The sequence below is a fragment of the Parus major genome, chromosome 7, assembly GCF_001522545.3.
Source record: "Parus major isolate Abel chromosome 7, Parus_major1.1, whole genome shotgun sequence".
NCBI lineage: Eukaryota > Metazoa > Chordata > Aves > Passeriformes > Paridae > Parus > Parus major.
In genome coordinates this window covers 797,826-825,394 of record NC_031776.1, presented here as the reverse complement: position 1 = coordinate 825,394, position 27,569 = coordinate 797,826, and the positions used below count along the sequence as shown (strand labels likewise).

The 27,569-nt window shown below is 51.7% G+C and overlaps 3 protein-coding genes and 1 non-coding gene across 11 annotated transcripts in view; 3 read left to right on the top strand and 1 right to left on the bottom strand.

Moving 5' to 3' along the window:
* TRPM8 (transient receptor potential cation channel subfamily M member 8) overlaps nt 1-27,569 on the top strand; it is a 688,444-nt gene that overhangs the window by 487,477 nt on the left and 173,398 nt on the right. The window lies entirely within an intron of this gene.
* Nucleotides 672-753, top strand: TRNAS-CGA. The gene has a single exon. It is a non-coding gene; the product is annotated as a tRNA-Ser (tRNA).
* FTCD (formimidoyltransferase cyclodeaminase) lies at nt 1,044-10,029 on the top strand. 8 transcript variants are annotated; one of them, XM_033515911.1, is made up of 18 exons: nt 1,044-1,224; nt 1,982-2,165; nt 2,518-2,646; nt 2,754-2,842; nt 3,047-3,226; nt 3,315-3,452; nt 3,732-3,863; nt 4,524-4,585; nt 5,252-5,381; nt 5,488-5,649; nt 6,033-6,076; nt 6,139-6,295; nt 6,574-6,669; nt 6,839-8,005; nt 8,419-8,454; nt 8,669-8,679; nt 8,774-8,922; nt 9,733-10,029. In XM_033515911.1, the coding sequence occupies exons 1-14, from the start codon at nt 1,171-1,173 to the stop codon at nt 6,923-6,925; spliced, it is 1,644 nt and encodes a 547-aa protein (XP_033371802.1). In that variant the 5' UTR covers nt 1,044-1,170; the 3' UTR covers nt 6,926-8,005; nt 8,419-8,454; nt 8,669-8,679; nt 8,774-8,922; nt 9,733-10,029. The 8 variants fall into 8 exon arrangements, with proteins under 8 accessions (XP_033371802.1, XP_033371804.1, XP_033371800.1 ...); XM_033515913.1 differs by having other exon boundaries at nt 8,753-8,922; XM_033515909.1 differs by adding an exon at nt 9,412-9,588 and having other exon boundaries at nt 8,669-8,922.
* COL6A2 (collagen type VI alpha 2 chain) overlaps nt 10,465-27,569 on the bottom strand; it is a 25,314-nt gene continuing 8,209 nt past the window's right edge. Inside the window, exons 10-27 of the mRNA XM_015633978.3 lie at nt 26,263-26,316; nt 25,803-25,865; nt 25,301-25,363; nt 24,731-24,820; nt 23,205-23,267; nt 22,773-22,835; nt 22,585-22,647; nt 22,063-22,125; nt 21,555-21,605; nt 21,184-21,219; nt 20,778-20,840; nt 20,472-20,534; nt 20,255-20,290; nt 20,014-20,059; nt 19,736-19,888; nt 19,112-19,564; nt 18,795-18,833; nt 10,465-11,851 (exon numbers count right to left, since the gene is read on the bottom strand). Of these exons, the coding sequence (XP_015489464.1) occupies nt 11,244-11,851; nt 18,795-18,833; nt 19,112-19,564; nt 19,736-19,888; nt 20,014-20,059; nt 20,255-20,290; nt 20,472-20,534; nt 20,778-20,840; nt 21,184-21,219; nt 21,555-21,605; nt 22,063-22,125; nt 22,585-22,647; nt 22,773-22,835; nt 23,205-23,267; nt 24,731-24,820; nt 25,301-25,363; nt 25,803-25,865; nt 26,263-26,316 (2,070 nt within the window). The 3' untranslated portion in view covers nt 10,465-11,243. The remainder of the gene's footprint in view (nt 11,852-18,794; nt 18,834-19,111; nt 19,565-19,735; nt 19,889-20,013; nt 20,060-20,254; nt 20,291-20,471; nt 20,535-20,777; nt 20,841-21,183; nt 21,220-21,554; nt 21,606-22,062; nt 22,126-22,584; nt 22,648-22,772; nt 22,836-23,204; nt 23,268-24,730; nt 24,821-25,300; nt 25,364-25,802; nt 25,866-26,262; nt 26,317-27,569) is intronic.

Sequence of the window (27,569 nt, the reverse complement as noted above, 5' to 3'; positions counted from 1 at the left end):
GAACAGAGGCACAGCAGGGGTTTTTGAGGGATGGAACCCCTGAGAGTTTCCACCTTTGAGGGTGGAGTTCAGGGTCAGGGACCATTAGAAACACAGCAAGGGAGAACCCCCCAGGGACTCAAACCAAATCAGAGCACCTGGGCCGCCCTTCACAAGGGGTTTGGGGTGGGACAATGGAACTCTTTGTCTCCCCTGAGGCCACTGCCACAAGACGTGGTTTGTTTACCCTACACCTGCCCCCTGCGCCATGGAATTCATCACAATGATGATCAATTTCCTGTTTTTGGCCCTGTGCCCCTTGCTTTGTAAAAGACTATAAAATCATATCCCAAACTTACCTTCCTTGGAGATCTCCCCAACGGACAGAAGACTCTGCGTCGTTGGATGGCTGAGTGGACTTTGACGTTGGTAGCTATAATCCCCTTACTCTCTTTTCCTTATGCTTTGCTCTCTCCTCTTTTCTCTCTATCGCGTATTAGTGCTGTTGAGCACTCAATAAAGTGTGTTTTGTTGTTTAAGTCCTTGGTTTGCTGATAATCTTTTGTACTCTAAGACCGGCTAAAAGAACCACATCACAAATCCCACCTTGCAGATCGTGACACATCCCAGACACTTCCCCACCTCCCAGCAAAATGCAGTTCTGTCTTGTACCCCCTGCCATGGGGTCCAGGGCTGTGATGGCCGAGGGGTGAAGGCGTTGGACTCGAAATCCAATAGGGATTCCCTGCGCAGGTTCGAATCCTGCTCACAGCGATGAGTTTTACCTGATATCCATGGTGAAGGTCCTGCAAGGAGCGGTCTCGCCCACGAAGAATAGTGGTCATGTTGCAGTGACTTGGCTGTCCCATGTGGTAATCATTTTGCTGATTGCAGCAGATTTTTTTTCTTCATTAATTGGTGCTGGTGAGCCCTGCTATCTGGCCCCCCAGAGCCCTTGTGCTTGGAGCTCTTCCAAGCACAGCAGGGCCAGTACCGTGGTGTTTATCCAAGCCTCTTTCTGTCCCCTGGCCACAGATCGATTCAGTTAATTAGAAACTTGAGCTTGGGAAAGAGGCAACAGGTTGGCTGCTGAGAGGCTTTTGCTCCGCAGTGGGACTGGAAAGTGCAGGAAACCCCCAGGGTGTGAAGAGCTGAGCCAGGAGCTGAGGGGTGCAAGCAGACCCTGGGACCATGGCCAAGCTGGTGGAATGCGTCCCCAACTTCTCAGAGGGGAATAACAAAGAGGTGAGGGAGTATGTAGAAGGGCTAACGGGTGGGTGACACCGGGGTGCTGACAGCTAGGTTTCCCCCTGCAGGGCAATACCCACTCTTAGACTCTGCCATGCCTCCTTTGCAGTGCTGTGCACTTTTCACTACCTGGCTAGTGCCAAAAATGCCTAAAGGTAGCCTCAGCTCCCTTACAGCACCTTGGTGAGAAGCAGGGGCTCAGACCTCCTCCACCTTTGACTGCGGGTTGCTCTAGCACCAGGTCTGGGGTTAGTGTGAGATAACCCTGCAGAGAAATATTGCTTGCAGCTGTGCCGAAAGATGCTGTCCAGGTTAATGGAGTCTGTCCTGGGCATCAGCTTTCAACTGAACTTTCGCTCTGCCAGTGGCAGGAGAGTTCAGCAAACCCAGCATGGCTGTAAAAACACAGCCTCCTCCAGGGAAGAGGCTTTGCAGAGCCAAATGTGTTGGGAAGCTGGCATGTGGAGGATGTATCCTCAGGAACAGCAATTTGTGGTGGAGCTCTGTGACATGCAGCCGTAGCCAGGTCTCTCTCCCCAACCATGGTAAGTTTAGGGAGCCAGGGGTGCCCCAAACCCCCTGGGTGGGAGTGGGATGCTTGTGCAGGGCTGCATCCCCACTGATCACAGGGTCATCCTCAACCCCATCACCAGTGAGAAGGGGTAGAGCTGAGATGTCTTCTCTCTTGAAAAGCCATGGCTGTTGTGCAGCCCCAGCCATCTCAGCCCCCTTGCTCCCGTCTGCTGTCTGGCAGGTAATTGATGCAGTGGCACAGGCCATCTCCCGGACACCAGGATGTGTGCTACTGGATGTGGATGCTGGCGCCTCCACCAACCGCACTGTCTACACCTTTGTGGGGTCCCCTGAGGCCGTGGTGGAAGGGGCACTGAGTGCGGCCCATGTGGCTGGGCAGCTGATTGACATGAGCCGACACTCAGGTGAGCTTGGGAGAGGTCCAGGGGCTGGGCTGGCACAGAGGGAGCTGCTGTGCTGCTGGGACCAAGCATGGCACTGGAACAGGGACTGTGGTCCCAGCCCCAGGCCTGACAGAGTTTATGAAGTGCTGGCAGTGCTCTCAGGCACATGGTGGGATTGTTGGGGCTGCCCTGTGCAGGGCCAGGGGTTGGACTCAATGTTCCTGATGTGTCCCTTCCAACTTGCATTGTTCTGTGATTCTCTGGTTTCTCACAGCAATGGTGTCCAATCTGTAAGAGTGTGGGAAAGGGTTGTTCTCCCTCCTTATCTGCTTGTTCTTCCCACTTCCCATTCCTGTATCTGCCCCACCACCAGGTGAGCACCCTCGGATGGGGGCCTTGGACGTCTGCCCCTTTGTGCCAGTGAGGAACGTCAGCATGGAGGAGTGTGTCACCTGTGCCCACATCTTCGGGCAGCGCTTGGCAGCAGAGCTGGGTGTGCCTGGTGAGTGGGGTCAGGAACCTCTCTACATTCCATCCCTCCCTGCATGATTCCAACTGTTGGAGAAAGTCCCCTGCCTGCTGGTGTTCACCCCTGGCTGTGTCTTGCAGTTTACCTGTATGGAGCAGCGGCACGGGACGAGAGAAGGAAAGCCCTGCCCTCCATCCGTGCTGGAGAGTACGAGGCGCTCCCTGAGAAAGTGAGTCTGGTGGAGGCACAGGCTGGACAGACCTGATCTGTACTTCCCTGGCTTCAGGGAGCATGCTGGGCGCTGGTGTAGTCCTTTTGCACCAAGAGGAGCTGGTGACACAAGTGGTCATGGCAGATTCCAGCTGGGGAGATGGGAAGGTGGCATGTCCTCCTGGGCGGTGCCAGCCCACACAGTGTCCTCCCTCCTCCCCAGCTTGCAAAACCAGAGTGGGCTCCTGATTTTGGGCCCCCAGCTTTTGTCCCCCGGTGGGGGGCCACAGTGACAGGTGCCCGGACCTTCCTTATTGCATACAACATCAACCTGCTGTGCACCAAGGAACTGGCTCACCGCATTGCCCTCAACATCCGCGAGCAGGGCCGCGGGCCCAACCAGGTACCCCAGGAGCATGGGCACACCAGGAGCACACCTGCCTGTCCCCACACCTCCTGGGCTGTGCCCTGAATGTGGCAATTGTTGGCAGCCCGGACGCTTGAAGAAGGTGCAGGGCATTGGCTGGTATTTGGAGGAGGAGAACATGGCCCAGGTTTCAACAAACCTGCTGGACTTTGAGACCACACCACTCCACACCGTCTATGAGGAGATCTGCCGAGATGCACAGGTGGGGGGCCTGGGGTGCTTGTTCCCAAGGGGGCTTCCCAGAGGACGTCTCCCACCAAGCTTTATTACCTACCCTCAGGTCAGGCTCTGTTTTCTCTCATGCTTAGCTCAGCCAAAGTGCGAAATGGCACAAAACCCCCAGAAACTCAGCAACTTGCAACCCAACTCCTCTGTTGAAAGCTTTTCTGTGAGCTTCCCATGTCTTGGGAAGGGATGAGGACCACCAGTCGTAGTGGCAGCAGGGCTCTGAGGAAAATCACATTTCTGATGTCCTTTGCAGGAACTGAATCTCCCGGTGGTGGGGTCTCAGCTGGTGGGGCTCATTCCCAAGAAGGCCATGATGGATGCAGCTGAGTTTTACATCAAGAAGGAAAAACTCTTCATCCTGGAGGAGGAACAGAAGATCAGGCTGGTAATGTGGCTTCTCCTGCCACCAGCACAAGGGTGGGATCACGTGAGAGTCACATCCCACCCCCCACCAGCCTCCCAAAGTAGCACTGAGCAGAGATTTGGGACTGCTCAGGCCCCAGGCACAACACTTGTCTCCAGAGTGGATTTTGTGGGGGGTGAGGGGACAGTGAGTGGGACAAATTGCTTTATTGTGCTGACCACGCTGAGATGCACAGGGAGCAGGAACCACAACCCATGAGGACTGAGTGTATGTAGCAGCCCCTTGTCTTGCCTGCATGGAAGCCAGGAGGGAAGGAGGTGTCCCCAGATCTCAAGGACAATGTGTGGCATTATGTGAGGCTGTCCTAGGATGGGGAGTAAGCTGGAAAGGAGGAGACAGGCTCTGCTGTTCCACTGCAGGAGGGAGGGACTTTTCCAGCCTGTGGGGAACGTGCTAGATAAGAGCAAGCTAATGATTTATCTGTACAGTTCCCAGTCATTTGGAGGTGACCGCACATTGCCCCCGAGTCTGGGAGGGGATGGGCTGGTGGTGCCAGCTGTCCTCTCCCTGGGTGGTGGCCCAGTCAAAGCGCTGACTCACCCATGGTTAATTAGCAGTGGGGAATGAGGATGCAGCAGGACTTATATGACAGGGCTGACACAGCAGTGCTGCTCCTTGCAGGTTGTCAATCGGCTGGGCCTGGACTCCCTGTCTCCATTTCGCCCCCGGGAGCGCATCATCGAGTAGGGACCCACATCCTACTTCTTGTCATGGTGCCTGTTCCTGCCTGGATGGGGGGGGGATCCTGCTGCCTGCATCCTGCACTCAGCTTGTTTTGGGAGTGGAGGCTGCTCCCAGCTCCTCTTCACAGCCTGGGGACATCTCTGTTGGGTGTTGTGCAGGAGCAGGGTGGTTCCCTGCTCCCAAATGCTGATGTATGTGAACATGGAGTGGGGGAACTTCAGGTTGCTTCAGCAGGCAGTGAGAGCAGGTTTCGTGGCCAGATTTGAAGGTTAAATTCCTTACCTATCCCCATGCAAAATTTCAGTCCCTCTGATTCACATGCTGTAGCACCCGGTGTGAAACATAAGTCTGGGGAGGGAAAGGAAGGGGAATCCACCCATGAGGTGAAGTCCTTGTCACCATGGCTACAGGGGTGTTTCTGTCCCATGAAATGCTGTTTGCATCAGCTCAACCCACCTAATTCAGGGCAACCCCCACACCACCTGTGCTCCTCAGCAGTCGCTGTGGGGTTCCCAGTCCTTACCCTGACCCTCAGGCTGCATTTTTTGGGTTAGTCCCCCACTCATTCATGGGGTCAGTGCTGGAGAGAACAGTGCTGGGTGAGAAGGGTCTGGGTGGTGGTGATGTCTCTGCACCTGGAGGGGTTTAAACCACTTGTGCTGCAGGTACTTGGTGGAGGCAGGAGAGGTGGACAGGGGGCTGGTGGCCAAGCCACTGGGTGCCTTTGTGCAAGCAGTTGGAGCGAGGTCAGCAGCACCAGGAGGAGGCTCTGTGTCTGCAGCTGCGGGAGCCCTGGTATGTGGCCCACACCGAGATGCCTAGGGGCCCTGGGTGTGCCAAGAGGAGCTGGCATGGTGGTAGCAATGGGCACTGTGTCTTACTGGAGGATTTACCCTGGCAGGGAGCAGCACTGGGCAGCATGGTGGGACTGATGAGCTATGGGAAGCGGCAGTTTGAGGACCTGGACCCCATCATGAGGAAGCTGATCCCTCCTTTCCACCAGGCCATGGAAGAGCTGGTGGCTATGGTGGATGCTGACTCCCGTGCCTTCAGCAGCTACATGGTGAGGTCCCACCAGAGGCATCCTGCAGGGAAACAGGGGGGCTTTCCAGCTGGGAGGAGGGTTAGGATTGATGTGCTCTGGATTCCTTAGGAGCAGGGTTCTGACCTTAGAATCATAGAATCATTAAGGTTGGAAAAGACCTCCAAGATTATCAAGTCCAACTTTCCACTGAGTACACCCATACCCACTAAACCATATGACAAAGTGCCACGTCTGCTTCATTTTTGAACACTTCCAGGGATGCTAAAGCCAGGGCCAGGGGAAGGGACTGTCATCACATAAGGGAGATTTGCAAGGGCACAGGGGTTATGGGGTCTGCCCTGACCCCTGGTGCAAGACACAGTCTGGATGACAGCAGCAAACCTGCTTTTCTTTGCCTACAGGAAGCCATGAAGCTGCCCAAGAACACCCCTGAGGAGCGGGAGAGGTTAGCTGGGCTGGTGGGGACTGGCTCGCTGTGGAGGCACAGCCACTCAGCACTCACCCCAGGGCTGTCCCCCCTTTCAGGCGCAGGAGTGCCATGCAGCAGGGGCTGAAGTCGGCTGTGGGAGTGCCCTATGGCCTGGCAGAGAAAGTGAGCGGGCTCTGGCCTGCTCTGAAGGAGCTGGCACGACACTGCAACCTGGCCTGCAAATCTGACATCCAGGTATGGCCCCAGCTCACACACTTGCCCTGCAAGGTGTTCCCTCATGTCTTGACCTCCAAGATGCATCCCTCCGGCTGTGCTTCCAAAACTGGCCAGTGGTTTCCACCCAGTAATTCTTTGGCAGCCATTTCCTGAGAATACCAAGAGATTGGAAAACACTGCATGCTGCTGGGTGGTGCAGGGTGGGAGTCCTGCAGTGTAAGGGTCTGACCTGCTTCAGTGCCGTATGGTGGAGCTGGGTCACCAGGAGAGCTTCTCACAAGCCCGACTTTCTCCAGGTGGGAGCCAAAATGCTGGAAGCAGCAGTGTTCGGAGCTTACTGCAATGTCATGATCAACCTCAGGGACATCGAGGATGAGGAGTTCAAGCGTGTGGTGAGCCGGGCCGCACAGGCCGTGTGGCTGAGGGGGGCGGAGATGGCAGTCACGCCGCGGGGCTGCTGGTGCCCCTTTGCCGCTGGCAGGACACATGGGGTGCTCGGTGGATGGCTCTCCTGGCCTGTCGAGTGCCAAGTGCCAAATGATGCATCTTGTCCCCACACAGATGTTACAGAAGGTCTCTGAGCTGCTGGAAGAGGCAAAGCAAGGCTTGGCGGTCGTGCTGGCACTGCTGGACAAGCGGGTGGTCTGAGAAGGGCTTGGGAATGTTCTGGGGCAAATACAGCTGGGAAATACTATTGCTGCTGCCTAGGTTCTGTTGGCATCCACCTCTGGAGAGCTGCTGTGCTCAGGCACATGCAGCATCATATCCCCTGGCCTTTCCCTGGACATGGGGGATTTTTTTGCTGTCGGAGGCTTGGACTCTGGGCTCCATCCTCCCATCCCTGGGGCAGAAGTAGACGACTGGGTTGGCAGTGCCTGGGACCACAGTGATCCCAGGAAGGGATGGTGGGATCCTTGTAGCATTGCCTGCTACAAGATCCCTGTGCATGAGCACCTTCTGACCCCGCACAGTCCCTGTGTCCAGAAACCCCCACGAAATACCCTCCCACCTGAGATCTGGGACAAGACCTGGCACAGTCCCTTTCTGCCAGGTGTCTTTCAGGCTGCGTGTGACAACTCCAGCCTGTTGAATTGCCTGGAAAGGAAGCATTGCCAAACATGAGGCACCATCAGGGGTGTTAGCAGGGAGATGGGGCGGGTTGAGATGGGAGAAACCCTGCACCCTCCTCATAGATCTTCCAAGCAGAAAACCTGAAAATCCAGGCATCCAGCCCTGCCTCCTGTCCCTGTTGACCGTGTGTGACAGCCAGATACTGTGTTCTCCACCCGCACACCGCGGCAGCACGCTGAGCACTGTCTGGCCCCGCACCTCGCTGTCCCACAGCCCCGTGCTATGGGAAGGTTATCCCTGTTCCTGGCCATTGTGCCTGAGCTCGGAGCACCGAGCCGGGGTTCATGGTGGGGTCAGCTGACTCACTCCATCCATCCCATGACTCCGGGAGCTGGAATCTCCGCCCTCCATCGCCTGTGTTTATTATCCCTGTGGGACCTTCGTGCCGGCTGGGAGCGGCGTGTTGACGTTTCCCGCGTGTCCATGGTGACGGTGCGGTGTCACCACTCCGGTGTCACCCCTCCCCACCGCACCCCGGCTCACCGGGGCAGGGCCCCGCTATTTAATAGGTGCTCGACAGCCGGGAGTGCCGTGCCAAGGACGGGGATCCCGAGTGCTGCCGGCATTGCCTCGTCTGGAAACTTTTCTGCAGGTTTGGTGAGTGCAGGGCAGCGGAGGAGCACGGGGGCAGCGGGAGCATGGGTCAGGGTGCACTGTCCCCATGCCTGGCACTGCACCCAGGCACGTGTCCCCAGTCCCTTGTGGCCCATGAGGATACGAGCCTGGCACCCAGGCTGGGCCAGTGTGGGTATATTTCTATTAACGATGGAAACCGTATGCCTGGGCTTTAGGTGCACATGGAGCGGGGGACAGTCATTCTGGGGGTTGGCGCTGTCACCAAAGGGACAAGACAGCAGTCGGAGTCTGTGGGGGGATGGCACTGCTGGGGAAGCAAGTGTAGTCCCTGTGCTGGAGGCAGACATGTGGGACAGAGGAGACAGGTCCCAGCTGCTGGCTGGCCAATGTCTCATGGCAGGAGGTGACTGATGGTGCCTGTCCTTTCCTTTCAGCTTGGAGACCACTGAGGATGTGTGACCGCAACCAAGGTGAGGGGCCGTGCAGCCAGGCAGGGCTGCAGGTACCATACAGCCATCAAGGCTTAGAGGGGAGCTCTGTGCCATGGCCACAGACACCTGGGGGATTTACCTGCATCCCAAAGGGGTGTGGGGTGTCCTTTGTGAGGAAGAGGTAGACCAGGATGGGTACACCAGCTCCCTGCACTGTCTGTCTCTGCCCAGTAACAGTCCCACTTCTTCCTAGGCCGGCCAAAAGTATGTGTCTGCCCTACCGCCCCTCCAGGATACCGTGGTCCTGACAGAAGTCCCTACCCTCCTGGTGTTGCAGTTTGCCCTGCTGCCCCTCCAGGATACCGTGGTCCTGGCGAGAACCTGGCAGTCTGCCCCCCAGGCCCTGCTCCTCCTGGCCAGCACCCTCATGGGCACCCCCCATCGGGGCATCATCCCCATGGGCATCAGGAGCAGCATAAAAAGCACTGAAAGCACCATGAAGGCAAGGTAAGAGTGGGACAGCAGTGAACCCTTCCCTAATTCTGCTGTGGTCCTTTGGACCCCTTGTCCATAACCATAACATTTGCCCTGAGCAGCTGGGATTCTCCTCTCCTGTAGTGGCTGGAGCAAAGTGCCCAAACTTCAGTGGCTTTTTTTAGATATGGAAACTTGTAAGATTAATAAATAGGCAAGAATGAGTCACATTAAGTGAGTAATTTGAAAAGCAATCCATCAAATTCCTTGAAGCCATTTTAAGTGGTGATGTGGCTCTAGGTGCATCATGTAGTGTATTAAATCCCAGGACTTTGTCCTGCTCACCTGAGAGCAAGTTCATGCCTCCATAATGGACATTGGCTCAGTGTCTTGCAGCAGAGGAACTGTTTGGTTAAAAAAAAAACAAACTCACAAAAAACCAAAAAAGGAGAAAAAATTCCCTGTGCTTGGAGTAGGTTCTGCAGAAAATACCATTCCAGGGTTGGGCATCATCTTGCGCAGGTCAGAATGAGGAACTGCTAAACAAGGCCCCATTTTCAACATTGGAGGTGGGAACATTTCCCAAACAAATCACACCAGCAGCTCCTCTCACTGGGAAACAGCTCTGGAAGTGGTCTGCTGTGACTTTGATCCTTGCTGGCAGAGAGCAAGTCCTTCCTGGAATTTCCTTTATTGACCGTAAGAGCCTTGTAAAAAAATCATAAAAAACCTCCAGCCCTCCCACAATATGGGGCAGCCACCACAGGGTCACTAACCCCTCTCAGGAATGCTGTGCCAGAGGCTCATTTCCCTGCTGTTCTAAAGTTGTTTTCTCTTCCCCAGCCCTGTGGTGGCTCACGCAGCTCAAGCAGCAGCTCTGACTCTGACTGAATGTCTGGTATGTCCCACCTGCTCTGCAGTGATCAGCAAAACATGAGGCCAAACTCTTTGTGGGACCCCCCTGCATGTCGCTCCACTCCCTCCCCCTTTCCCTTGGAACAATGTTTTGCCTGCTGAGTGATTTTTCTTGTGTGTAGCTTGTAAATCCTTTGACATGGAATCTCTGACTCAATGGACATTTCTACCCTCTGTCCTTTGGGAGAGCCTGTTGAAAGTCATCACATGCAGTTTTCCAGTCTACTGGTGTCCGTGTGTTTTTTCTTTGGCAATGATGCTGCCTGCTAACATGGATCCCATGAAACTTCTTATATTTTGTGTGAGCTTTCCCAGGTTAGCAGAGGGAGTGGCTGGGGGATGCTGTAATTATGTGGGCTGCTGTCCTCCACACCATGGTAATAATTTATAGGAAAAAGCTCATCATGGGCAGAGGGATTCTCCCATGAACAGATGAGGGGCATGAACAGCTGTAAGTGTTCAAGACAAGTGCTTGGAGCAATCTCTGTCCCTGCCCATGGTAGGAATAAATGAGATGGTCTTTCAGTTCCCTCCTGTGATTCTGTGATTCCGTGATTCCATGATTATCTACATTTACCAGCTTGAAACCAGGAGAATCAGCTGCTCACTGAAAATAATTTTAAAAGCCCCACAACTACAGAAAAAAATACTTTTTCAGGATAGGGTGAAAAAGGTTTGTTTATTTTTGCAGACAGCACAATTCAAGTTCAAAGCTGGGCACTGCTCAGCTGATGCCAGTTGGAGGAAGGTACCATGGATGATGCTTTGAGCACACTGGGATGACTGGGAGGCAGCTCTGGTGGCTGTCCACTATTTTGTCAGTGCCGGGAGTCATGCTGCCCCTCTCAGCTGAAATATTGAGTGCAGTAATAGATGAGCAGGTTCTGATGAAGGGCAGAATGACAGAAGGAATCAAGGCAGGTATGGCCCACAGGAAAATAAAGATCTTAAAGATGACTTGCAAAGTTTAAGATAGACAAATCCCCCAAAGGAGCATGTGTTGAAGACAGCAAAACCTCTCACACCATCCTGCTTTTCCCAGAAAGAAGGAGCAAGATGCACTGAGAGATACTGAGAGTTCTTGAAAACTAGAGTTATTCATTGGTCCTGCTACACTGGAATGGTTTCTTGCATCTCTGATAATCCCTCCTAGGATTACAGTATGTACACAAATCATGGCTTAGTGTGTGCAAAGCTTTACAGAAGTACTTCTTACGGCTCTGTATCCTGCTTTGATCTGGGTTTTAATTAGCACCATAAATGTAAGATACATGACTCTTCATCATGAAAATCAGTAAAGAGCTCTGGATTTTGGTTAGAAAGGAGGACACAGAGGGCAGCTCTTCTGGGCTAGCAACCATACAGGGGGAAGAAAATACAACAGGTAATATCAGGGGTGTGTATATCAGTGAGAGAAGGATTGTGTGTGTGCCCTTCTTCTAACAAATCCATCGAATGAACCTGTCAAAGAAGGTGGGCTGGGAGAGGCTGTCATAGTCTTTCTCCCGGAAGATAGCTGCCCGGTCCCCCAGGCCAAGCTTCAGCAGAACATCCATGTCCACGTCGCTCCCCAGAGCAACAACCGTGGGCATGACATCTTGCTTCTTCATGGAGTTGATGGCCTCCTCCAGGTTTTTGCTTCCTGTGATGCCATCGGTGATGAAGACAAAGGAGAGCTCAGCATTGCGCCGGGCAAGTCGCTGCCCGTTGCCTGGGCTGAGCACGATGTTGTTGATGGCGTGGATGATGGCTGACCCGATGTTGGAGGATGAGTCCAGGTACTTGATCTGTGCCAGGGCGTCGGAGATCTCAGTAAGGTTGTGGGTCAGTGGGAAGACCACGTTCTGGTCCCGCTCACTGCCATACTGCAGCAGTGCGATCCGAGCATTCATGTGGTCACTGTTGCTCCGGGCCAGTGTCAGCTGCTGGGCCACGTCCTCCACGAAGCGGTGAGCGCTCTGGAAGTTCTGCTCCCCAATCCTTTCCGAACCGTCCAGCAAGAAGACGACGTCAACAGGGCGCTGGGTGCACTGGGCTACAGCAAGCTCTGCAGGGGGAAGAAGAAGAAGACGGAAGCTGGGAGAATGAGAAGACTATGGAATAATTTGGGTTGGAGTTGCCTCTGTGCATCCTTGTCCAAAGAAGGACCAGCCCAACCCCGCTGCCAAAGGCTGTTTTTACCACTTGAAATGTAGGAGCTTTGCTTTTGATTTTTGCTTTTGCTTTTGCTAGCTCAGCTACTGGGCATTTAATGAATGTTAATTCTGGGACTGGTGACAGACCCTCATGAAATTAGACAGGTCTGTGCATTTCAGTCCCAGAATTACATCCACTGCCTTACCTCAATTTCCAGCTCTTATTTGTGAAGGGAATATCCAGAGATTAATGGCAAGCAGCACCTGCCAACCTCTCAGTTACTTTGGGTGAGTGGTTTACTGTCAGAGTTGCTCTTACCATAAAATCATAGAATCAGATAATCTCAGAATGGTTTGGGTTGGAGGGAACTTAATGCTTATCTTGTTCCACCCCCCTGCCATGGGCAGGGACACCTTCCACTACTAGGTTGCTGCAAGCCCAGTCCAAACATATAGAATATATGAATATATGCAGTGAATAAACTCAGGAAGAAACAAAAATAAGAAGAAACTAGCTATCTTTGGAGTCAGCTGATAGGGACCATTATTTCCTCCCTTTTCTGTAGTTCTATGCATTGCATTCAGTGTTCCTCTGAGTTCCCCCTGAGCTGCAGCAGGGCAATGCCCATAGCACTCTCAAGTGGTTCTGTGGCTCTGAGACTGAATCTCAAAAGGGTGAAGTCCCAAAGATGCTGCCATGTTTGTTGCATGACTGGAAAGGAATAGGAGCTTCTGGAGCAGCCCCACCTTGAGCATCCATTTCTGGCAACAGGAGCTAACTTGGAGGGTAGGAGTGTAATGTTAGATTGAATTTCCAGAAAAAATCCAGCCTGAGAACGAGCTTCCCTAGTGCTGAACAGTGTCTGTGTCTACGTCTGTGTTCAGCACAGAATCAGGGAATCACAGATTCTGTATGGTCAGAAAAACCCTCTGAGATCCTCAAGTGTGACTGTTAACTCAGCACTATTGTATTAACCTCTAAACCATATCCCTAAGCACCACATCACGTTTTTTGAACACTTTCATGGACGATGACTCTACTGTTTCCCTGGGCAGCCTGTTTCAGTGCCTGACCACCCTTTCAGTGAAGAAATTTCCCCTAATATCCAATCTAAATCTCCCCTGGTGAAACCTGAAACCATTTTTTTTTGTCCTCTCACTTGTTACCTCCTCTCTTTTAAAGCAATAAAGGCACATACTCACCTCTGCCCAATCTTCCATGAGAAATGTTGTGTAAAGGCCTGTTGATGCTGCAGTTCCTGGTATGCAGGCACTGCTGCCACAAGGTTACCTCCCCTTGGGAGCACCTGCTCTGAGCAGCCGTGGAGGGGGAAAAGCAGAAGGGAATCCCCCTTGCAGCCACACAACCCAACACCTATGTGAGGGTCTATGAAAGCAGCTGGGAGCAGGGGCTGCGTGTCATATCAGGGCAGTGTTAACAGCCTCCCCCTAGGCCTGCCCACATGTTTCTTGAGATGACAAGCAAGCCTGAAGAGCTCCTGGCTAAGCAGAGTGCAGCATCACTCCATGGAGCTTCAGCGAGAGCACACTGCACATATGACAGGAGCATTCCTCAGAGACACATTCTGCTTGCTGCTCAGCCCTCACAGCTGGAGAGGGCTGCCTTCCAGCTGTTTGATAAGGTGCCTTTACATATGAGTTATCCCATGGGAATATGAGGCAGCAAAGCCTTGGGTTTGTCCTGTTCAGTGTCAGGCTCTGGTTGCAGCTTGTTCCCATTTCTGAGAGACTGAGGACCCGAGCACCCTTTCCTGCAGCAAGATTCTCATCCTAACTGGGAGGGAAGCTCTCAAAAGCACCACCACAAATTAGGTAAACTAAAATCTTCCTGTCATGCTTTTAACTCGTGCATTGGTCCTTCTTATGGGGATCATGAATACCTGTAACTCACAGCTGAGGATGTCTAATGAAAGCAGCATAAATAAGGAGAAATATCATTGATTTTTCTGCCATTAGTGTGTGCAGAGCAGCCCCACCCATTCACTTCACCTTCTTGCTTCTTCTAATACCTGAGGAACTTGTATTTCCTCTATTCTTTTGCAGTGTTGACAGTGGAGGTGAAAGTGAGGTGGGGACTGCCCTCCCAGACTTTTTTGGGGTTTCCCCCTTTCCCAGCCCATCCTGTGTCTTTGGGGAGGGGTGGACCATCCTTTACCCAGCTCCTTATCTGTGCTTCCTTTGCCCAATAGTTTCACTGAAGGAACTGCTACTGTGATGAAATACATCTGGTTTTATCAGAGGGATTAACTGGGATTATGTTAAAGAAACACTCCTTCACTCATCTGACTTTAACAAGGACAAGCACAAATACTCCTCTTGCAAAGAGACATTTTCTCCCTCTCCCCACCTCTAAAGAGCTGAAGGTTTTTGTGAGGTAAAAAACTTTGTTTCCAATGTTTTTCTAGGAATAAATGGCCACTGTGTGATTAAATTAAGTAAAATCAACACCCCTTTGCTGAAATCCTCCCCAGCTCTCTTTGTTTGGTAAAATGTCCCAGCCCTGAGATCTTTTCAAATCAGTGGGGTTTGGGAGATTTTCCTCTGGTATCATGGCCGGAGCAGCCTAGCTATTCTGAGTTCAGTCCTGCATCCCAGCAGGCAAAGTCATACTAATTTTGCAGTAAAAAAATCAAAACAGAACAGGGAGTTTGGCTTTCCACAGACTATCTGGAATATGTGAATTATGACAAGAGTCGAGCATAGGCTGATCTTTTTGCTTTCACATAATACACAGAGCACATCATGTAAAGCACTCAGAACTCTTTTCCCTCTATTGTACACTCAAAGTAGCAGAGTACTCTGAGCAACTTGTCCTGGGAGGAAAGAGTGCTTCAGCATTTCTAAACAATGACTTCCTTTACCTTGGGGGAACATCTGGAAATATTACAGCCACATTCCTGAAGATGGCACATCTCCCTTCTGCCCATTAAATATGACACTTGCTCAGTATACTTTATTGCAATAATACCATGTCAGTCAGAGTAAGTGCTTCTACCCCTGTGTGTCCATACGAATGCCACTACTTCTAAATAGAGCTTGAGAGCAGTTAAACTGGAGGTGGGAATGGCACTCGCCTGCCTGACTTTGTGAGACCTTTGTCAGGGGAAGCTGAGCAGATGGAGATATCAGGCCTTGTCCAAACACCACAGAGGTGGTGGCTCTGTGATCTCTGAGACAAAGCAACAATGGGTGTGGATTGAGTAAGCTCTACTACATCAAGCTTGCTTTTAAACAACTCAATCAAAGAGTTTTTCTTTAGACCACTTAGTGTTATGTGACAGAATATCTGCCTTCTGTATGTGGACAGATACATGCTTTGGATTTTAACAGAGGAAACACAAATGGACAAGCAGAGAAAAAGGCCAGGGGAGCCCACACAGCTTCTGAGAGAAGCGCTGCCCAGGTGTCAGTGCTACCAATGGAAAGGGAGGGTTGCTCCCCCTCCCATCCTGCTTGCTTCTTCCCTCCACACCCCCAGCTGCCCATGAGGAATTCCACAGAGACACTGTGGTGAGCAGGGATGCACCTTGCTTAGTCAGCTTTAAGGGACCCAGAGGGAACCTGTGTTAACCAAGAGAGAGGATGCAGAGGATGCTTTGGAGGGGGTCAGCAAGGACATATGCAGGAAGGTGTGGGGGAAATGCATCATTAGGCTCTTGGCAAAAAAGCAGCAGGCAGAGCAAGAGCATCCCTTGGCATTGCTCGGGAAAGCCACCATGCTGGGCAAGCTGGAGGGAACTGCTCCTTGTATCCTGTCCCCAGATGAGTGCAACCAAGCCATTCCACTGCCTCTGTCTCTCCTGAACGAAAAGCGTCTCCTCCTGTGCTGTCCCTTCTGCCACACAGGAGTGATGAGTTCTACCTCTACTCAGCCTCTGCCTCCCAAGAGAGGTCTCAGCACAGCCCTAGCACAGTCTCTGGGTCCCCCACAATCTCACTGTGCACCATTTTGAAGGTGTCAATGAACAAGTCCATCCACTCTTGCCGCTCATTTCCAGTGGCAAACTTGGCTTTTTCGGCGGTAAAAGCCAAAGTGGCCACCAGCTGGGTGTACATGCTGGGGTCCTGGGATTCCCGCGTGGAGTTTAGGAACTGGGCGATCGAATGTATGGTGCTGGGGAAATCTATGTTGACTCCCTCTTCCATGGGGCGGAAAATAACTGGGTTTACGCTCCCAAGGTTCCTGTCATCTGCAAGTGAGCGTCAAAAGAATATTTTCAGAGCTTGCTAGCAATGGCTGTGTCTCTGAAAGCTACCTGGCTTTCCTACCTGCACTGCACCAGAAAAGAACAGAGCCAACGAGGACAGAGAAGTAAAGATCAAAGCCAGATTTTAAATCTTTCTGCCATTTGTGTTGGAGGAATCATGAGACTTGCCCTGAAATCTTTCAGGTGTTAACTGACTTCAGAAAATTACACAGAATCTGAACTCCCCAGGTGATCTCTGATCCTGACTGATTCCTACTGATCTGGCATAGGCACGATGGAGAAGGAGCAGAGTTCAGAAAAAAGGCCACTCCCTTCTGCAAAGAGATTCACCCATCATGTAGCTTAGGACTGTGCTATGTGCAAACTACACACACGATGCTTTAAGGCAGGAAGACATTTAAGGGGACAGCATTATGTGACCTCCTTGCCTGGTACTCAGCCTCAGGGCAGTGACTTCATGTCAAAGCCGTGTGGTGTCTGGGCTTGTCAGGACCCTGAGAGCCTTTATCTGTGCCTGGCTGTGTTGAATTTAACTTTGAATAAAAGCCCAAAGCTCAAAGCAAAGCCTTTTGGATCAGTTAGCAAGAGTCTCTCAGGATGTCGTGCGGTTTCTACAAAGCAAGCGGTTAGTTTGGATTCAACCCTCCAGCATCCTGTTAGCACAGCAGTAACTGATGAGAGACAAGGGGCTGTTCTGAAAATGGGAATAAAGCCCTGAGGCAGCATGGAGTAAAGACAGGGTTTACGCAGTACCTGTCCCTGCCTGTGCTCTGTTGACAACACCTAGGCTGAAGCTGGGGCAGCTGATTTGCCCCTCAAAGTACCAGAACCACCATGCTGAGCCATGGGGCCAAGAACGGGACTGGTTTAGCTGCCTCCCTGAACTCTCTGGCCAGTCCACTACACACACATTGGATGTGCACTGTCTCACTCACATTCCCTCTGAAGGGAACCGTCTCCACCCAGAGGATCTGCATGGGAATTGGCATGAGCTTATGGGATGTTCTGTGAGAACCAGAGAAGTCTCAGGCTCTGACATGTGTCGTATGTCCCATCCCATTCAACACGTTCCCTTGCTACTAGGGAAGTGTGACCACTACAAATCCTTCTAAACAATGACAGCAGTGCAGCACGGACCATCAAGCGTGGTGGGTGGGAGGCTCCTTGCCCAAAGACTCCTGAACCTATTACTTGAAATTTCATCTACCAGACCTAGAAGAACTTTCGCCCATGCTGAAAGGGCATTTTCACAGGAGGTGAAACCAACCTTACCAGCCACGTCACTCTATCTCCCAAGTTCTCTGGGGCACAGGTCTTGCCTACACTTAGCCTGGTTTGTATATGGCATGGCTTATGGGATTCACTGAAGAGGGAACCCCCTCAGATGCCCCCTCAAGCCATTCCTGTTCTGGTCCCCCAGGGCTGCCAGGCACTGGCGAACTGTTCTCACTTTGCATCAGGAACGGGAACACTCAACTGCACTACAAGGAAAGGACCGACAACTTTGCCTTGTGTCAGAGGGCTTTGATGGCCCAAACCCAGGAGAAATGAATGCACCACTGCTTTTGTTCCTTGGAAATGGAAGGCTGCAAAGACCAAAACCTTTGAAGACACCTGAGCAATCACCAGTGTGGCCTGGGGATGTCACTTCCTTGTGCATAGATTTGCAGGCAAAGCTCCCCAGAAGACACAGCAGAGAAACTCAGCATCATGGTTGGATACTGTGTGTCCCCAGCATGGCCAGGTGTAAATACTGTAAACATCAGCATGAGATTTTAGACAGGAATAATTATAGATTTTCTCTGGATTTCTGTGCATCCTGGAACCAGTTTTCCTTTCCTTTGCATGGAAACAAAGGGACTTATGCGAAAATGAAATTCGATAATCAGTATAAGGCTCAGTTGAAGCTGGGGACTGCCACAAAAACATTCATGGCAAGAGGAAAGATAAAAATTGAGGAACGGGAGAAACTGTGGTCCTCTATAAACTTTGTGTATCAGCACAGAGTGCATCTATAGTATTTAAACAGACACAGGGACTCAGACAGAATCTCTAGGAATTTGGGATGCACATCTGCCCCATAACAAGCAAAATGTGACCCAGTAAAGCTACTTTCAGCACACAGAGCACCAGAGAGAGGATCCTTACAGCCTTTTCCTTTAATACAACACCCTGAGTTAATTGTTAATTAAATACAGCCAGCATTAGAGAAGCCAAAGCTTAGGGTCCACTATGTTGCCATTTTCCAGCTGGTTCCTAACATCTGCTCTGCCAGTCACTCCCAAGGAGCATCCTGCTTCAAAGGTCATGTGAATGGGAGTTTAGCAAAGGGATTTTGACTTGGGTTTGGAGGTCAAAACCTGGTGGCTCCCAGGAATTTGGTTGGGGAGAAATATTGTGGATGTGCCATTCTCACACAGTGTACTTGTACCTACCTGTGCAGGGAACTCAGAGAGAGAGGAAAAGAGCAGGAGATGAAACCCTGGAGCCTCTTCTCATATAAAGTAACACTATTTCCCAAACTCCTGCCTTGCAAAGGGATTGAACCCCCCTCTCCTACTCCTGAGCCTCACACAGTCTCCCCCCAGAGTCTGTGCAGATCCATGAAGTTACTTGTAATGTTTACCTGTCTGACAGGGCAGCTCAGGGCAGACGACCTGTGGATCTGGAAGGAAAAGAAACAAGGAAAACTGAGCCATGTGTTGCCATGCTCCTTCACAGCTTGCACAGTCAGAGTGGCAGGACAAGGTCTCTTACAAGGAACCCCAAAAGACTGCCCCAAAAGGTTGGTGTGTATCTGAGGAAGGACTCTTAGTTCTGGGCTAAGGTCAGACTCCACCATGGAGGACCCAGCTGCTGGCCAACCTGCTGGGACACATCTCTGCCCCTTACCCCTAACCCTGGGTCTCAAAACTCCAGTTCCACACATGGACAGGGACAGACCTGGGCAGAGCACGTCCTCCATCTTGTCAATGAACTCCTCTGCCACCAGGTCTGAGAAGAGCCTCATCTTCTGGACTCGCTGGGGTTCGTTGCAGGCGATGGAGACCAGGGTCTCGCTCTGCTCCGGCTGGTCGAACATGTCTCCAATGCCAATGGTGTTGACCACTACATCTCTACCACAAAGAGCCCCAAGGTTCTTATCATCATCCCGGGGGTCGTAGCGCCCGTCTGTGATCACCACAGCGAACACTTGGGCTTTCTTTCTCCTGCTTTCCTTGATGAGCTTGTTGTAGGCAAACTGAAGGGCAGATGGCGTCCAGGTGCCTCCAGCGATCCACTCCAGGCGCTTCACCGCTTCCTTGAAGCTTGACAGAGAATTGATGCGCTCATCATCAAGCTTGATGGCTTCAAAAGTCCCCTCATGACTGTACTGCACCACCCCAACACGGGCACCTGCCAAGAAAGTGTCACATTACTTGGCTTTCCATCCTTGGGGAAAAGTGGAGAGAATCAAAGAGCTGCCCAACTGGTCTGAAAAGCCATGGAAAATAACCATTGAGGTTGAAAGGATCCAAGACTATTTTCTTTTCCCCGTGCCCCACTGTGTCCCCTCAGAGTCCAGACCTGTCTGTGATTTGGGGTCCTTGGCAATAGAGCCCAGCCTGCTGACCACGTTGACAACAAAATTCTTCTCCAGGGTGAAGTTGGTGTATCCGATACTCTCGGAGCTATCTATGACAAACATGATGTCCAGGGCACCGCAGCGTTTCTCACAGTCTGTGAAGAGGGGCAGAGGCAGGGAAACAAAGGGGTGAATGATGCTGGGAAGCTTCTGGTGACCCCCTTTCCCTATCCCTCAAGCAGTTATTCTCCTTCCCTGGGGAGAGGTGATGTCAGCTCACCACAGCATCCGCACGTCTCTCGCACGTAGGTCATCACGTCACAGTCCTGCCAGGACAGGGTTGCAGGGTCAGCGTTTCTCTCTAAGCTAAAGACTCCCCTTTCCTTCCTGCCCAGCCTGCCCTCTCCCCTATTTCCCTGGCTCCTGTGGAAGCAGCAGGACCTGATGTCCTGTTTCGTTCTTGGGCTGTGCACAGAAAAGCCACGATTGCCCCAGGAGGATGAGTAGCAGGGGTTACTTACAGTCAGACCGGGGTCTCCTGGTGGGCCAGGGGTTCCCTGTAAAAAGAATACAGGGATTTCAGGCAAAGTTTTCCCAAGAATTCTTTTTCTGGGAACTAGACGTCAGAGACATCAAAAATGTGACTTTCTGAAGGGGAAGGCCCACTGTGAGCCAGTGGACACATCTGGCAGCTGTGTCCCCTCCAACAGCATCTCCTCAGACACTGTGGGACTGTACCTCTGGGCCTGCTTCACCAGGTGGACCACGCTGTCCAGGCTCTCCTCCTGGGCCAGGATCACCCTGGGGAAGATGTAAAGAAAGGTTAAATACTTCCTGGGCAATGTTGGTAATGCAACCCCAGGAGTTCAGGGCCCCTCCTGACCCCCTGATCAGCCCCAGCCCTGCTAAGCACAGTCACCAGGCTGCCACAGATGAGCTTGGGGACAGGGACCAGGCAAAGAGTGGCAGTGTTATGCCCAGTGCATGTGGCGGGGATGTGGGAGGGAGGCACTGACCCTGGGGCAGTACAGGGAGTCTGCTTACCGGCTCCCCCTTCTCTCCTTTGGTCCCTTGTACTCCTTTTGGTCCAAGCTCACCCCGTCCTCCCTGTTCAATGGAAGGAGAAACAGATCCAGCATGGAACACATCTGGATGTGCTCAGGCAGAAGCTCTGCTGCATCACACACACATGCCTGCCTGACCTGGGAGAGCATCCTCTAAGCCAGCAGCTCAGAGCAGAGAAAACACTGTTTATACAGGCATTACCCAAAAAAAACCCCGGAAGTTCTGCAACGTATTTTTCATATGATTTCAAAAGGAGATGGGCTTGAGAGATATAATCAGGCTCCAGCTGCAGGGAGTATCCAGCCATTAACCCAGGGGGCTGGGACACAACTCCTTGGCATTCAGTCAGTACAAAAAAACAAGTGATGGAGACAAGCACACTCACCTTGGGTCCTGGCTGCCCCTTCTCACCCTTGTCACCCTGCAAAAGGAGAGGAGGGAGAGGTCAGCAGCTGTCCAGGACTGGCCTCACACTGTGCACCCATTCACCCAAAGACTGCAGTGAGAAGCATGAAGCTGAAGAGCAGCTGTCACTTCAGGCTGATGTTTGAGGGACCATCACCATGATTGGAGCTGGGATCCCCAGCACCTGATGGACCGTGGCCAGGTTCACTTCTGGTGTTCAATCCCCATTATCCTTCACAGGCTCCACACATCTGCATTTTTCTTCCTCCTTCCCTGTTTTCTCAGTCTGCTCAGATCTGAGAAACATCCACTCAAACAGATTTCCTCACATGCTGGATGAGGAATACATACCTGAGGTCCTCTGGGTCCAGGGTAGCTAAAACCAGGCCTGCCTCTGTCACCCTTTGGTAGGAAAAAAAGACCCGTGAGATACCGAACCTGGCCCTTCTGACCTGTTCCTGTCTGTGACAGTTACAGCCATTTTCATCTTCCCTGGGGGTGAGACACCACCAGGAGCCAAGGCTTCTGCAGCTGGCCCTGAAGCATTTGGAACTGCTTTGCAGAGCAAGGATTTTGCAGGGTCTTGGGGATGTCATGTGCCACGGATGCCCCTGAGTTTGCTCAGGGTGAAGAGTGTAATCAGAGCTGCCTTGGCCAGAGCAAGACCTACATCTCTGCCCCATAGGGACAGGTCTGATTCTGTTTTTGAGGCACACAAGTTTCTGCTGTGAAAGCTGCTTTTTTTCATTGTTTTTTGGGTGTTTTTTTGTTTGTTTGTTTGGGTTTTTTTTTTAATAAATAAGTGAATAGGAACACAAATCCACCTTTTCAAATGTAGAGGTTTATTCATGAACTTTACCTTTGGTCCAGGTGGTCCAGCATCACCTCTTGGGCCCAAGTCACCAGGGTCCCCACGTGATCCCTGCAGGACAGATTTGGAGAGAAGGGAGTGAGTGAGGATGTTCCCTGCTGCCCACACGGGACTGTGCTGGAGAAACCAGCTCTTGAGATGGTGCTGCAGGATCATATCCTTTCCTGGTGAGTTCACTGTGGCAGTGACTGTCTAAGCAGTGGGGTTCCCATGTCCCATAGAGCCACCTGGATGTCACAGCACTACTGCCACAGTGGCGTTGATGGACTAACCACAGATTCATACAAATAGGTGCTTGTGGAGTCCCATCTTCCCTCTCCCCAGTGACCCACCTTCTCCAGAGATCCCTTCCACATCATCATGAGAATACACAATTTTTGAGCCTCACTGAGAGAAGGTCGTGCAGGTTCTTCTTGGGAGGGACAGTGCAGGCAGCTTGCCTGTGTCAGCAGGGCAAGCTCTCACCACAGAAGGAGGGCATGGTCACACACATGCCCAAGTGTGACTTACTATCCTGCCTGGCTCTCCCACAGCACCAGAAGGGCCTCGAGGTCCTGGCAGTCCTTGTTCTCCCTGCACAGCAAAGAAAGACACAAGAACACAGTACATGAGGACAGCTGGGCAAGCTGCCCTGGATTACACCAGGGCACTCCCTTCCCCTTCCTCCTGGCTGTCACCAAACCTTGCTCCATGCTTACCCTAGCTCCTTTGTTTCCAACCTCACCGGGAAGACCACGAATACCCTCTGGACCAGGATCTCCCTGTAAGAAGGGAAAGATATTCCTGGTCAGGGATGTCTCCAATGTTATCTGTGTGCATGGCAATGCTCCATGATGCCCCTCTCAAACCTGGTGTTTCTTGGTTTGAAACAGTGTCAGGGCAGTGTGCCCTCTGAATGTGTCTCTCAGCCTTGAGCTTTACTGCCCTTTGTCCCCTCTCTGGACCAAACCCTGGAGAAGGAGGCTGTACCTGGTGCCAGTGGGACAGTGGGAGCACAGCACAGTGGGATCTGCGTTCTCAGCTCTGGTGCTGCATGGACACTGCATGGCTGGGCCTTAGCACATCACACACACCCCAGTCCTGTCTATTTTGGGCTCATTTGCAATAATCTGTGTAGTTGCTTTACTCACCCTTTCTCCTATGCCTCCAGGAGAGCCTCTGCTGCCTTTTGTCCCTGGATCTCCACGTCGCCCCTTAGCAGACACAGAAGTCACATAAATGGGGTGAGAGGATGGATGTCACCTGGGCAGTGGCTCCTGGCTGTCCTCCCTCCTCCCTCTGGGCCCAAGAGATGTACACATGCAAGTGTGTTCCGAGCAGCAGGAGAGCAGGGATGCCCATACTTCCTTTTGGGAAGCCACAGCCAGACTGTTGTTCCACCACAGTGACCACAACCACGCCTGGTTCATTCCCTCAGGGTTAAAGACTATGATTTACATCCAGCTCATGCAGTGTTGCTTTCTCCACCGGATCTTGCACAAGGATACAGGCTGGCTGGATTCTGGCCCCATGGTGCTGGTGGAGCTGTGCCAGGGATCATCCTTTCCAACCCATCCCTGTTGTAGTATTTTTATTCAGTTCTGTTAGAATTGTTAGTATTTCATCTGTTTGGTATGTTCCTGCTTCTCCCCCATTTACTGCTTTGGTTGGTTCCATTTGTCTGTTATGTAAACCCTTCCCAGTTTTTCTGAATGTTCCCCGTCAATCACCTGTGCCCTGCCCCATCTCCCCATCCATCATCGTAAACCCCACCTCTCCTTCCAGCTCCTTCCATGTTTATCATCCCTTCCTTGACATGTTATTGTTTGTTATGTTGTATTCCTGCCTTCTTTGTATCCCCATTGGTCCCTGACATTGTAACCTCCTCCCCTTACCCCTCCCCCTGTGAGCTCCCATTGGACCCTGGACTGTCCCCGCCCCTGAGATAAAACCCAGTGCACAGAGGTGCTCTGGGCTCTCTTCGGTCCTGATTTTTGCCAGCCCAGAGCCTTGTGCTCATCCCCTCTCTTGAATAAACCTGTTCCTGGGAAGTACAGCCGAGTGAGTCTCCTCCTTCCTTTTACCATCACCCACGACACCTGATTTAGCAGAGCCCAGCAGGATTCGGTGCTCTGAAGGTTCTGCAGTGGGATCACCTTTCCCCTGAAGTTCCCCACTCCTGGTGACTGCCCGTGCCAGAGTGGCACCATAGAGCTAGCTCAGAGCTCCGATGCGGCCAAGAGCAGCGTCACATCCCCAAAATTTGCAGTGCCCCATCATATTAACTAGAGTGTCTGTGGCACCACTGATATGTGACACTGCCCATTTCACAGAGCTCTGCCATGGTAACCACCAGATCCTTACTGAGCTCCTGCAAGGAGCCAGAGGTTTGGGGAACTTGCCAGAGTACAACCAAAATGTCCCTGGGCATCCAGAGAGGCCAGGCCTGTGTGGTTATGTGGGAACACAGGATGCTTCTCTAAGGTGAATGGTTTACATCAGGCTTAGGATTATGGGAGTTCTGCTCTGTGAGGATGGGAGAGACAAGGACATCAGCCATCTGCACATCTTTTGGGATGCACAAAGCAGAACTGGGGAGTTTCTCAGCACTCATCCATGAAACTGCCTCAGGTTCCTGTGGTGTGTCCAGTGTCCAGGGATCTATTCAGCCACTTACAGCCTCTCCTTTGGGTCCAGGAGGTCCCACTTCACCTCTCCTCCCCTTGGTTCCAGCAGGTCCTTGAGCTCCAGGGTTACCTGGAAGTCCCTTGGAGACAAAAAAGAAATACAGTTTGTGGGAAGAGATGGAAGAGGGTGTGCACATCCCCGCCATTTTTATCCTGTGTCAAGCAGTCCCCCTCGAGCACAAGTGTGTATGAACACCCAGGTTCCACTTCCATGCATCTGGCATGCCCACATGGCACTGGCATGAGCAGGGGCTCCAGCCATGGAGCAGAGTGATCCTGTGTCACCTTCCCTCCATCAGCTGACAACAGGTTTTTCAACAACGGGTTTTTCAGTCCTGTCCAAAGCCAGAGGGTGTGTGGCTGCCCCTGGATCCCTGGAATTGTCCCAGACTAGGGTGGACAGGGCTTGGAGCAACCTGAGATAATGGAAGGTGTGCTTGTCCATGGGAGAGGGTGGGACTGGATGAACTTGAAGGTCCCTTGCAGCCCAAACCATTTTGTGATTTTATGAGCAGCCCACAGTAAAACACCGGAGACATTAGGATGCCGCATGAACCTACCGGGCTTCCTTTTTCCCCAGGGGGCCCCAGGGGTCCACTGCGACCAGGCCGTCCAGGATCCCCCTGAAACAGCCAGAGAGCCAATGGTCATTGCCTGCCTCACCAGCACATTGCACCATGATTAGCCCAAGCAGCAAGGCCAGCAAGGTCCTGCCCTCAGCTCCTGTGCCTGGTGATGGGATCCAGACCCCAAAGCCTATGGGCTCCTGTGATAGATTGGCATTTAAAAAAAAAAAGGGAAACAGCTAAGGAAGTTAAGGCTGCTGGAGGCTGATGGGAGTTTGTTCTTCTTGCCAATAACTGGCCATTTCTGAGAATTGACAGTAGTTTTGACCATTGAAAAGTGAGATCAACCTGTGAACACCACCCTTTAAAACCACGACAGCTCCATAAACAGCTAACAATTTAGAATATGTGTATATAAAAATATGGGGAATGGTGTTGAGCTGTCCCCACTGGCACCCTCTGCCCACATCCTGCTGCCTGTGTAGAGCACTTGTACCTTTATGCCTGCATCTCCCCTTTCTCCTTGGTCTCCTGCATCTCCTGGATAGCCATCAGGGCCCTGGGGAGGGAAACAACAAAGAATCACACACTTCACATTGCCAAAACTTTCCATGCAGAATAAATCAAATTAAACTTTCTTATCAAATAACATTTCTAAGCTAGTGCTCTAGAGGCTAAAGTAGTTTTTGCTTGTTGCTAATGTTGATGAAAGGGGCAATTCCTTCTCTCTGTGTGGAGGGGAGGAACACTGGGGGCTCCCAGCTTCCTTGTCCATGAAAAGGAGGCACAGAAAAATCAAACTGTGGTCCCCATTCCATGGATCCCAGGTCTGGGATCAGATTATACCCTTAGTAGGAAAATGGGTAAGTAACCTCTTGTTGGTCATCTTTCTACATATGTACCTCACTCAACAGCTACACAACTGATGTGCTGGTGAAAGAGTAAAGTGTTCCTACCTTGTCACCAGGGTCACCCTTGCATCCTGGTGGTCCAATTCTCCCCAGCCGGCCCTGGAGAGATTACATTCAAAGGAAAAAAATGAGAAAATATAGGTGGCTGAAGGGAAAACACAGCTTTTCTTGCTGACAGCTAATAATATCATCATCAACTGACCTAATCTGCCACCAGCTAGAGAACAAATAGCAAGTGTACTCCTTAAAACAGGGACAAAAGTGGAGAGGAAAGCAGACTAAAGGAAATCAGGCAGGCTCATCCCTGAGAGATGGGAATGCCCCTTGAGGCTGCATTTGGCAGCCACTCACGTTCAGGGTTGTGCTAGTCCTCTCTCATGGCTCTCCTGTCAGAGCAGGTCAGGTGTGCAGCAACCACTCTGCCTAACAGATTCTGTGAGAGATGGGACCTTCTTGCTCTGTGTCCTGAAACAGCTCTGTCACCAGTGCTGAGACAGCTGAGAGACAGCCCTGAGAAGGGCTTTAGTTTTTTAGAGAGTGGAGGGGACTGAAGGATGTTTTAGAGCTTCAGCAGCACTTGAGGAGTGGGAAGAACTGTAATTATTAAGATACACTGGGCTGGGTATAGGAAACTGTGCAAAGCCAGGGTGTGCTGGCCAATGGACAGAGCCAAGGACTTTGCTGTGAGGCCTTTGAATTTGGCTTCAGGGCTTTAATACTAAGTACAAGCTGTGGCTTACAGATGAAGTGACAAACTGCCCTGAAACCCAAATTTCTGTGAAGCTTTCTGTGTCCATGTCCTGTAGGGCTCACTAACACTCAGGATAAGATATCAGGTTCTCTGGCCTTATCACCTTCTCAGCAGGAGCACAGACTGGATCACTGGAGAGAGCTTGCTGACAGAGGGACAGCACTAAATGGCATGGAGCTGTGTGTGGGATTTAGTCTGGATATTAGGAAAAGGTTCTTCCCCCAGGGGGTGGTGGGGCACTGGACAGGCTGCCAGGGAGTGGTCACAGCCCCAGTCCCACTACAGCTCAAGGAGAGTTTGGATAATGCTCTCAGGCACAGGGTGGAATTGTTGGGGTATCCTGTGTGAGTTGGACTTGATTTTTTTGGGTCCCTTCCAACTCAGCTTATTCTGAGATTCACTCCTGCGACCTGAATTACTTCATGCATTTCTATGGGACATGCAGAATAATGTACAGATAAGTTCACAGAAACCTCAGTTGGAACAGAAAGCCAGCATGTGGGATAGTAGAAACTAAACAACCTGTGGGGATGAGAGAGGGTAAAGAAACGGAACACCAGCACTGACATTATGGGGTGCTTCCAGTGCTCCCAGTTACCTT

Bases quoted from the DNA above. Each gene is read 5' to 3' on its own strand.
- FTCD (XM_033515912.1), top strand. From the start codon at position 1,171: ATGGCCAAGCTGGTGGAATGCGTCCCCAACTTCTCAGAGGGGAATAAC. The intron at 2,647-2,753 runs GTGAGTGGGGTC...TGTGTCTTGCAG, and splicing joins AGCAGAGCTGGGTGTGCCTG to TTTACCTGTATGGAGCAGCG. The intron at 5,382-5,487 runs GTATGTGGCCCA...TTACCCTGGCAG, and splicing joins CTGCAGCTGCGGGAGCCCTG to GGAGCAGCACTGGGCAGCAT.